The sequence below is a fragment of the Siniperca chuatsi genome, linkage group LG19, assembly GCF_020085105.1.
Source record: "Siniperca chuatsi isolate FFG_IHB_CAS linkage group LG19, ASM2008510v1, whole genome shotgun sequence".
NCBI lineage: Eukaryota > Metazoa > Chordata > Actinopteri > Centrarchiformes > Sinipercidae > Siniperca > Siniperca chuatsi.
Genome location: NC_058060.1, coordinates 20,543,844 through 20,555,888, shown reverse-complemented (window position 1 = coordinate 20,555,888; position 12,045 = coordinate 20,543,844). Strand labels below are relative to the sequence as shown.

The window sequence follows — 12,045 nt, the reverse complement described above, 5'->3', positions numbered from 1 at the left end:
CTTACTGGGGGCTGCTGGATAATAGTCTCACAAGCTTTAAAAGGGGGCGGGGGCATAATGTATTCTGGGGGAATCCAGCAAACAGGACCCTATGAACCAAACCTCATCTCCCCCCTCTGAGCACATTAGTGGGCGAAGACAGCCCCTTCCATATGGCCACTGGGGGCGGAGGGGGTTGGGGGACATAATGCTGCCAGTCATGATTTGCCATGAGCGTGATTTCATTTCTGGAGAAACAAGATGGCTGCACTCAGCCGCAACATATGAGGTACATCCATGAGCTAGCACTAGCATGATTACAGTACAATAATCAACCAAAGCTATGTGGCTGAGCTTCTACACTAAAGTTAATCGATTTCTCTGTGCAGCACCTGCATGGCCTTGTCTCTTTGCACTGAGGGAAATATGTAAAGCTGGTATGACCTCTATTTTCAGGGTCAGAAGCACTGACTGTTTTTTGGTTTGTACCCCCCAGGTGACTGACAGGGGTGCCTCAATGGGAGATCAGAAAATGATAGATGATTGCATGCTGTAGGCTCGAAAAGGTTGTCTGTATTATCTGACCAACTGTACATTCTATATATTTTGTGGTAGTGCAGTGGTAGTATGGTACTTTTATGAATTTATTTTCTGACCTAAGCTACCACGACAAAAAGTAACCAGTGAAAAGAAAGTCATTTATTTAAAAATAAATAAATAAATAAATAAATCAATAAATCAATATTCAAAACTGCATAGGCATCCATCTGTGAATATGTGTTTCTTTCTCTCCTCCCCAGAAACTAGCTAACTGGGGACTCATGTGACAGCTAAATCCACGAATGCATCATTCGGACACAGAGGAGCTGATGGTATGTGACGTAGAAGAATACGCAAGATGACAGCATGAAGGAACCCCAACCCCACCCTCAAATCCTGTTGGTTATTCGTCCGGTGACGCATGACAAACCAGACATCTTCGGCAGAAAAAAGAAAAATCATTTGAAGGGTACTGGATGCAGACAGACACACAACTCAGGATGTAAAAGCCTCACAATATGTTTCAGAATATTTGCTGATAACCAGGGGTGATTTGGATTTTGTCATTTCAGCAGTGGTGTCTATTTCCTAATGTGTTTCAGCATGAGAAGATTGTTTGATTCAGATGATTCAGTCACAGTTCTGTGGGTCCTCTCTGACAGGGTTAATGACAGGAAAAAGTGAAAGTAAAGAGAAGAAAAAGGGAAAGTGGGGGAGCGAAATGACTAAAATGCCACTGGCCATTAACCGCCGATCAGAGCTGTCATATTATCTGGAAACACAGATAAATAGGAGGTTTGGCCGTAGGAGAAATGCTTTGACTGTCTGCCATGATAATAGTCTTGTATTGCCCACTAGAAGCTGGAGCCTGGTGAGAAAAACATGCTTTAGAATGTGATGGTGCTGGCATGTCACACACTGTCTCTGCAAATGATCTGATAGGTCTTGTCTGGTTGTATTTTTTTATTCCATTTTGGGAAGGAGGGATTCTATCAAATTAGAGGAAGCTGGGCTTTTCTCTTCTACTTGACCTTTATTATGATAACAGATGTTAATTACACAGTGCTGGGTCTCCCAATGAATCTGGCAGTTGTTTTCACACATTGCAGGTTATCCCTCCATGTCCCTTCCCTTTTACAGACTCACAAAACATGCACTGAGATTCTGTAGACATTTTTTGTGTACCTTGTACACACTTATAGCTGATGTTTTTGTGGTGTGACGGACCACATATGGGATGACTGCATGAGAGGTGGGTGTATTTGCTTGTGGCTTTGAATCTCAGCTAGACTTGGCAGCACTACTGAACATGGAAAACCACGTCTGCAGCCATATGGAGCAAATGTCGATTCAGTTTAATCAGTGCGTTCAATTTGTTTGCTCCATCAGAGAATTCCAGCACTGCAAAATATGCTGAGGAAGGGAAAACTCAAAGCAACACTCAGGAGGATTCACTAAAAGTTAAGTCTGTTTTAATTAAAATTTCAGTTTTTCTGGTATCTGTCACTAAGATAGCAGCAACCTGTTTGCAACGACCAGTGGAAGAAAAACTGAGTAGTTTGCATAAAATGTGATAGCCCTATGGTTTAAAACAAAAAAAAGAGGCTTATTATTATTTTATTTTTTTACATTATTAACAGAAACTGTAATGAAAACATGATCTGTGGGATACATGGAGCCAAAACACCACAGCAAATATCACTTAGCACCAGTCTACAAGTACACCAGTCTAATTGCTGAAATGGAACTTAAATGACATAGAATAAGAATTGTGGCAAACAAATCTGTTGGATGAAACTCTTAAAAACAAGAAGGAGCCTTAATAGAGTTACATAAAATGAGAACGACTCGGTGGACCTTAACCTAAAATATGTAGTCTACTTCCAATCGTGACATATGGCTGTGGCTCTACAAATATTTTTTGTAGTGTTGTTGATCCAGTTGCACAAGCTGATGCAGTGCTTCTTTTTGGGCTGCCTATTTTAAACCCCTGGAAACACCAAACTCAGTTTTGTTTGGATGCTGTCGCCCATAAAAAGTCAAATAAACTTTTACCAGGACTTCCAGGGAACACAGACTCACATACAGTATGTACTCAAATCTGGGGAGAGAAATGAATACTGAAGATCAACAGAGGGCATTTGCATCAGCAAGTTATATAACTCTTCTCCACTAGAAAACAGGACAAACTGTTTTGATGATGAGTCACTGTTGGGACTACTCAGCATCATGTCATGAACCCCGCTGATTGTACTTATGTGGGATGGCAGGAGTGAGTGGGCAGGAAAGGACAAAAGCACTTAGTTAGTTACTTAGTGAATTACCTGTGCAAGAGGATTTTTTGGCTCTATGGATGGCAATGTTGGTCTGTCTATCTGTTGTTCCACCACTTTGCTCCAGACTGAAATATCTCAACAACTACTGGATGGATGGCCATGAAATTTGGAAAAAAATTTATGTTCCCCACAGGATGAAATGTAATAACTTGGTGATCACTTACCACGGCTGTGGCTTAGAGGTAGTGCGGCGGCCACTAATCGGAAGACCAGTGGTTCAATCCCGGCTTCCTCCAGCCCGTATGTCGAAGTCTCCTTGGGCAAAATACTGAACCCCAAATTCCCAAAGGCTGTGCCATCGGTGTGTGAATGGGTCGAATGACATGTAGCGTAAAGCACTTTGAGTGGTTGTAAGACTAGAAAGGTGCTAAGTACAGTCCGTTTATTTAAACTTTTCATCTAGCACCATCATTAGGTCAAAATTTTTATTTGTCCAATATTTTGTTTATGACTAAATACCTGCAAAACTAATGACACTCCAATCAGCCTCACCTAGACTTTGTGTTTAGTGCAAATTAGCAAATGCTAGCATGCTAACACACTAAACTAAGATGGTGAACATGGTAAACATTACACCTTCAAAAAACATCAGCATGTAAGTATTGTCATTGTGAGCATGTTAGCATGCTGATGTTAGCATTTAGCTCAAAGCACCGCTGTGCCTAGAGAGGCTGTAGTCTCTTTGTCTTGTTAACATTTTTTTCAAAAATTCTGTCAGGTTTATCCATTCATACAAATCTGAAACTAACTGACTGAAATAAAACTGGATTTGAAATTTTCTCAATATAAACACAGTAGTTTATGTGCTTAAACATTTATAGAACACAAATAGTTAACCACAAATTGAATGTCACTTCCCTTGAACAGGTCAAATTAACATTTGCAGAGCTGCAGAACAAATGTCTCAAAGAAGTCCTGTGTTAAGATCTGCAATTATGGACATCTAAATGAGAATTACATTTTTGTATATCAAAGGCTGCTATAAATACACTCACCCCATTCACCCGACTCACATCACACAACCTGCAACAAATTCATTAACATCATATGTAAGCCAAGGCTCAAAAGCTATTCTTCTGTTTCCACAGTTAGATTAGCTATGTGTTGAGCTTGTGTTCATCACCATAGCATTAAATTGAATACATTTTTTTTTTAGATTTCACCTCAAGGCGTTTTTGCCTTCACACAGCTTAAATAATCAGCAAACAGACATGAGAGACAAAAATGGAAAACTGATTAGAGTATAAAGATGGAATTCATTTCACTCTTCCACCAAAGCAGCAGTAAAGTGTCCCAAATGCTCATATAAACATTGTAACGTTGTCAGGTCAACTGAAAAAAGGGTTGGCTAAATTGAAAATGGGGCTTCATGCATGTATATGGTTGCATCAATGATATCCTAATGATCTTTCTATCAACTGCACAATCCCAATACTCATTTAAGTGGTTCATGATATGTTATATACCACAGCTGGTGAAGTCACAGCCCACTGGTTTGCCACAATGGCAGGCAGTCATTGATGGCAGCCACGGGCCTGTCAGGCATTCACACCACGTACATACGGCCACAATAGCTTCATCAGTAGCCTTATTTAATCAGTCTTCGCAGACGGAGTCGACTCGGGTGCTGCAGTCCCAGCCAGCCGTCCACGGATCTGCATCACAGAGGAATCAACAATCAGAGCGTCCCTCCTTAAATCTCCTTGAAGTGATCTCTGATTTCGCCTGATTGTGTCCGACATTGTGCCATTATTCCACTCTGCGCTTTCAAGTATGATCATGTGATTAGTACAGGGGAGAAAGGCACAATGGTATACTGTTATACTGTTTGTATGAATTGTTTCAGCAGCAGTGTACAAAATAGGCGGACAAGGAAATGCGTTTGAGTCAAGGGTTTTGAGTTACAACGTTCAGCCTATGTAGGTCAGTCTGAACACATGAGAAATACATGATACAGCATTTACATGCGTGTTTGCCTTCTGTGACCTCAAATTTGAAGACATGATAAGGAAAATAAAACAAAAATTCAACCTTAGTGAAGTAATTCAGGCTAGAATCAACCTTGTAATGGCGGTGCAGGGCAGTGCAGGATCCTTTTGTTGGGGGCGTTGATGATGTCAGAAGTGATTCAAGGCTGATATTGATTCTCACATGTGCACACAGACAAAGAGGGAGTGACTATGTTAGTCAATACCCTTATCAATCAATCAATCAATCAATCAATCAATCAATCAATCAATCAATCAACCTTCATGAACTGCTGCATGTCCTTGAAACCAGTGTGTCACCACTGCAGCAAAACTGCTGTTTGTGGAAGCGACGCGCTTTGGCCTGGAGGGCTGCAGAATAATCAGAATAAGTTATTATTTCAAGAACATTTAGCTTTCTTTTTTGTGCAGTGTGAATGTGAAGTCAAAGTAATTTTCACTAAGAAAATGTGGCACTGTGTAACACAATTATATACAGTAACCCAAGTTTAGTTATTCTTTCAAATAGAATGTTGATTATTTCTGTCAATAAAAGCCAGCAAAAATCACTTAGTTTATGACACAATACAGAGATATTCATAATAACAGTGCAGTCAGAGTTCAGTGAGTGGGCTAGAAGAGACAAAGCTGAGTGACTTGCTTGTCATTCCAGTGCCACTTAGTTTTCAACAACATAATTGTTCTCAACCCCTAACACTGTTCTGAATCCTAACACATTTCACAAATGATCTGTCAGCAGAGTAGCTCTGAAAACATGTCTGCAAACAGCTACTTTAATTTCAGGTAAGACACTTCATTAAATCCTTCTAATGCTAATTATATATTTAAGTATCCGGCTTATTGTGTTTTGTGTCTTCAAGTAGCTTTGGATGTGCATCTGAGCAATTATTTGGATGATTCGCTAATGCATAAAGAAATACAAAAGTGTAGATGTAGCTCCGACCATGTAGCTCCGATAGAGCTGTTGCAAAAATCAATGGATATTAGTTTATGTGCTGTCAGATTGCATTAATGTGTTTGTTTGTTTGGTTTAACACACTTATATCATAATTATCACTGAATGGCTAAACTTATTTTTCTGCTGTATGCAAAATGTTCTAGCCACAAAGCCAGTGGATACTCTTAATTTTATTAAAATTCTATTAATTTTTATGCCTTGTTCTGACACTGTCAAAACATGCATGAATGGAGAAGACTGAAGTAAGCATGTGAGCCAAATCAAAGGAAAAGGACATACAGTTCTGTACAGTATGTGAGAATGATTATTTGATCATGCAGCCATCTTATGTGTTTCATAAGATGAGATATCTCATCTGTACAGAGTCAGTCAGAGAGGATGATTCTTCACAGCGTTGAGACTAGTGGCTGATCAGTGGGTGAGAAGCTCGGAGTGCAGCGGAGCAGTATGTAGGTTACCTGTCAGGAAATTAAGCCTATTAACTGTTTATGTAACACACCACACATTTGGCTGTGTGTCGCACGTGAGTTCTCATCCAATATTTCATATGTGGCTTTAGGCACAGACAGGCAGACTTTTATAAACATGGTGTTGTTGCGTTAGGAAGTTCTTGCACAACCCTGATATTAAACTTGTATTAGTTTTGTGCACTTGTTACTGTCTCCATGTTGGAAGACATTTTCATTCTAATAAATATACATTTTCCACTCCAGTATAACTCAGTGGTGATTAAATCTATACTTTCACTTCATGAAAGCTTTATTTTGCTTTTTCTAACCAAACTGTCTAAGTCTTTTCTGAAATATATGATGGAAGCAGTTCATTTTGTTTCTCTCAGTAGCATGAGTAATTTGTAAACAAGACTAAGAATCTACAGCTATGCTAGGGGTGATGCTTTGAGCTAAATGCTGCCATCAGTATGCTCACAATGTAACATACAAATGGTTAGCAGTGAATTTTGAGCTGATTCGGGCGCTTCAAAAGTTAAGGTATCATAGTCAGGTGATAACAATTCAACCTGGGGCTGATATGAATTTCAGAACCAAATTTTGAGCCAATCCATCCAATAGTTGTCAAGACATCTTACTCAAAACCACAAATGTCAACTTCTTGCTAACGCTAGCGGAAAAGTCAGCAGATCATTAGAATAGATCGTCTGGGAACCATGAATGTCTGTACAAAACTTTGTTGGGCACCAGGAATATTTATGTACCAAATTTCACGGCAAGCCATCCACACATCTCTCTTCAGGTGTTCCTATCAAATAAAGAGACAAAAGCCCCCCCTCCCTCCAAATTATTTTTATTAGGAAATCCAAAATCAGAGGAAAATAAAATCACAATACTGGACACATCATTTAATTGACATGCGATCTTTGGAAAGTGTAGAAACATCACACCAATTTATGCTTACCATGAAAGATGTCACAAAAAGGACCAAAAGCAATATCATTTTGAAAATGATCATTTAGTTTTACAGACTTGTTCCATCATTTGTATTTTTCTGTTCTCAGAGTGGTTAAATGGTGAGGAGGTGTGTCCAGTCTGCACAGCGAGCTGGACCTTTGCCCACTCTAATCATATGGCTATTAGGGCCTTCTTGGTTCAGCTTCCAGGAGCCATTTGTGAAGCAGCAGAGCAGGAAATGAGGTTGGTTTGCTGCAGTCGTGCAAGCCTGGAGGATGTGTTTGAGGGAACCACACATAAGTTGGCACGTTGATCATGCAGGGTCCCTCCCAGATGGAAAGCGAGGGGGTCATCAGTAGGAGGCGGAGGTGAAGACAGAGCGGAGATTTGGACTGCGTTTGTAATGGACAAAGACATCACAGGCCCCCCAGATTTATTATTGGCAAAAAACCAGGGGCCCCAAAGCCGACTGATTGATGAGGTTTTATGGCACGGTTAAAGCACTGGATCTATTGTAGTTCCTCTTTTAAAAATGAAAAATTACTCTCCTCAGCCATTGGATGTAGAGTTTTATAAGGTGTCTTCTTCTAAATTTCCGCTTTCTTCTTCTTTGCAGTGAAAGAAAGTGAAAGTTGACTTTTCTTGCAGTCTTTGCCATAATTGATCTTTTACAGTCTTGTTAAGAAATCAGAAACAGCTCATTACAGTATGAGCATTAGTTGAGATAGCAGATTGCCCCAAGCATAACTGTCATATGTCAATACCCACCTTCTTATGTTCATAAATCTGAGCCATTTTTTGAGCCATTGTCTGTAGTTGGCAAGATCAAAGCTCACTCTTAAAAAAAGATTAAATAAATAAACAAATACATTAAAATAGCCCTCCAGTAATGCACAGTCCGGAGGTAAAAGCCAAAAAGCACAGCAGTAAGGAGCAGGAGCAGCCATACATTTGTTATTCTGAGCTGATATTTGAGCAGCTGCCATCAATATTCCAGCTGTGTTAGGCCTCCATATGAGTTCAACCTGCTGTTACATGTTTTCTTGCAAATTGGGGTCATGTTCCACTGTACTGAACAGAAACGACATAGACCTGAAACTTCAATAGATTGCCCAACTGGACTGGAGTGGACTTTCTAGCGACAGGCCTGGCTTTCAGTAGAAGGGACTGGAGTTTCTTGCTTCTCTTGAATCACACATAAAATCTTATTCAGTTCAACGTATGGGAGAATCCAAGCATACCTGATCATAAATACTGAGCATTAATGATGTTAAACAGAGGCAACTCTGGACCTTTATTGTAGTTAATGACAAAATAATAGCATATGACAAAATGTCCCTGTTAATTTACTGTTCTAAAGGACAACATCAAGTTACCTTAAGCTTGTTATTATTAAGTCGCTTTAGATGACTAAATGTTGAATTAAAAAACGTTGACTGTGTTGGGGCAACAAAAATTAGGTGAATCTAACAGTTTTTACTGTTTTGTTAAATAACAAGAGATCGTTCAGTGAGAGTTGTTCGCTCTGTGATGGATACTTGCCTCTGAGTGTTTAAGGGAAAACAATCACTGTGCCATCTGTTAGTCTAAATTAACAGCTTCACTGGTTGAGCAATTAGTTTCTGACAGTTTGAGCAGAATCAATAATTTGCAGACAGTCATAGCTGCATGAAATCTGACTTTTCCACTACATGAAGAGGTTGTTAAAGGATGTAATTTGGCAAAGGTTTAAAGTTTTATTTGCATTGTCATATTAAAGGTATTATTAATGTAAACACACGAAATGGTTGCAAGACAAATAATAACCTTCACACATCATTAGCATTGCTAGTAGCAGAGTTTCTCAAAATTAAGATCACATTTCCTCTAAATGTGACTAACAGAAGAGGACAACCATGTTGTCAAAGATTTTTTTCATTAACCTTTCACTGGATCCCCAATTGGCCTTTATGATTTTATGTTTTTAATAAAGGGTCAAGGGATTCTGATTTAATAAGCCATCAATTCTGCAGCTTTACTTGTTAGTAGCTCATTAGGATAATGGACCTAACTTTCTAGGAAGAAAATCAGTTCTGTAATTAAAATTTTCACTAAACTTGTGTTTCTCCCTGTCTAAGCCATCAGCAGGAGTTAGTATGTTATTTCCAAATATACATTTTATAATAATATGTTGTATTACACATTTATTAATTAATAAATAAATATTATCACAACAGCACTCCATCACTTCTAATAAGTTAAACACACAAGCTTTTAGCAAGCTAGACAGTTGTCTAAATAGTGGTTTAGCTTGCTAACAGTTTAGCAAGATAATCAGGTGTGGAAATTGTGGTTTTGTTAAGGAGTCTAAACAGGTTATATCTGTTAGCTAGGCTAAACAGCTAAGGGAAATGCGGCTAGTTTCATGCTAAACAGGTGCGGAAATAATGCTAATGGTTTAGCGATCATTTAGCCTGCTAACAGCTCTTGTGTAGCTGAACGTGTGGAAATGGTGGTTTAGTTTGCTAACAGCTTAGCAAGCTAAACAGGTGTGGAAATAATGCTAGCTTGCTAACAGGTCGCGTGTAGCTAAACAGGTGTGGATACAGCGGTTTACCTTGCTAACAGCTTGCGTGTTAGCAAGCTTAACAGGTTGTGGTTTTGTTATGGAGTCTAAACAAGTATCTTGTTAGGGTCCTGCAAGAGAAGAGACTGTGCTGGGTCTTTTTTGGCCCTAGTGAAGGAAATTTGATCTATTCATCAGATATCATTGATCTTTACAGCGATTGCCCTGTTTGTTTGTATTTGTTGTATCTCAGAATGAGTGGTAATGATTTATTGATGTAAAAATGCTACATCTAGCAAACATAATTCATTTGAACCCAGCTGTAGATATCATCAGCCTCTGAACTGAACTCTCAGTCCAGCTCTGGCTCAGTCCAGCTCTGGCTCAGCCCCACAGCGGCTCTTTCCCCCAGCAGTGCCTTTTGTAATGGGACACTGCTAAACGATGCTGAGAGCGCTCCAGTGCAGTCATGGCCTGTTACACCTGACTCGCTTCTTGCTGCTGTCCACGCACTCGTCTGTTGTTAGCTTGTCTTCTCCAGGCTAATTTATGACACTATCAGACTCATCAGCTGCTGGTCACTGGATGCCCTCATGCTAAAACTAATTACTTAAACTACTTGAGCCTAATAACTTTGGTATGCTTTGGAATATTGTATTCCTTGTTGTTGATGTATAAAACATAGCAGAGGAGGTTGGGGCACACAGGAACTACACCTTGCTTGCTAATGCTATCGTCCACAACTGATACTCAAGCATGTAAATGCACTTAAAAAAGAGTAAGTATGATGAATTTTGGATTCTTATGCTACTAATGCTAAAAACTATTTGCGTGGCTGGCCTACAAATATTTGCATCCTTTACTTCCTTTAGTTAACAGAATGTAAGCATGGCTGCTTCATTTGGATTTCTTATTTGCAAACTTTGGGAGTGGCTCAGCACATTGCAGCTGTGTGTGTGTGTGTGTGTGTGTGTGTGTGTTTACGTGTGCATACAGTATGTGTCTGTGTCTATGCATGTTTGTGTCTAAATCTATGCTTTACCCTTACCATCCATGTGTCTCTGTTCACTTTGTTTCCTCTCACCATCAGCCATCAAAGGTCAGTAAATATGATATTGATCATTACTATGATTTGCCAAAATTTAAATCTGTGGAGAGCGGCATGGCTTATGTTCAGTGTGTGTTGAGGTTATATTACTATTAGTTGCTGAGCTGTAGTAGTAAATTGACAAGATTTGTCCGGTAAGATTTGTTGTTGTCTTTTAAGATTTTTTATCTGAAACATGCCATTGTGTTTTTACTTTTCCTAGTCCTGAATCCTGAACAGATTGTCCTCTTATGATGTTACTAAAAATGCTTTAGCAATACATTTATTACTGTTTTTATGTTGGCAAACAACAAAATACAAACAATCGCCAATGGACTGTACCCTTCCATTCACAACCATTTGCATCTCAGTATTCTTTTACAAAACTCATGCACTCTAAGTGAAAGTATTGTGGTTTTGACTTTGATGTGTCAAGTGAGCCAGATTATCTTGGCTTGTAGACCAGCAGTCTTCTTGTGCCAAGCTTAAGCCGAACCTTTAACCCACTCATCAGCGTCACAGATTAGTCCAGGCTGGTGTCCCCTTTTGCCAAATGGATCTTCTGTTTCCTCCATGAGCTTCAAGTGACCAAACCTCTGCTTAGACATCACTCACATCAAAGAGTACATTTCCACTTTTCTGTTACTGTAATTAATCTTTGGTTTCCAATACAAACAATGTCACAACAATGACATTTATAAAAACTGTATTCTTTCTTTCAAAACCGCAGTAGTGCATCTGTTCACACAGTAAATACATGCTCATTTATACATGTGCAGTTCATTATTTGTGCACTTGTACACAGACTGTAGTTAATGCCACAGCCCTAAACAACTAACGAAAAGTGACAGCTAGCTAGTGCTGCAGGGCACACAATGTTAGATAACCCCATGCAAACAGACACATACACAAACACACACACACTGTCTCCTCTAAGGGGTTATTTCCTTGTAGCCTGTGCTCCTGTTGGAGGTGTCCAGTGTGAGTCCTTCGGTTTCGCTCTCCTGTCTCATGTGTCACAGCATGTTGTCACATATAGAGGCAGTGATGTATTATTGAAGATGTCTGCAGGTTACTTAGGCACTGTACATTAGGTAAACACGAGTACAATTACCTACATGTGAATGAATGTATAGGAGTCAAATTGCTCTGCATAGGCAATAACTGATAATATCTCTGCAACATAATGTCAGAATGTGCCAGTTT

General features: G+C 39.4%; 1 protein-coding gene across 4 annotated transcripts in view; it reads left to right on the top strand.

The window, feature by feature from the left end:
* Positions 1-5,582: 5,582 nt before the first annotated feature.
* Positions 5,583-12,045, top strand: part of myo3a (myosin IIIA) — a 67,050-nt gene continuing 60,587 nt past the window's right edge. For 2 of the 4 annotated variants that reach the window (XM_044176850.1, XM_044176848.1), the window contains exon 1: positions 5,584-5,626. In XM_044176850.1, coding sequence (XP_044032785.1) covers positions 5,598-5,626 — 29 coding nt within the window. In that variant the 5' untranslated portion in view covers positions 5,584-5,597. Of the gene's footprint in view, positions 5,627-9,688; positions 10,531-12,045 lie in introns of those variants that run through there. The other 2 variants (XM_044176845.1, XM_044176847.1) reach the window with 2 other exon arrangements.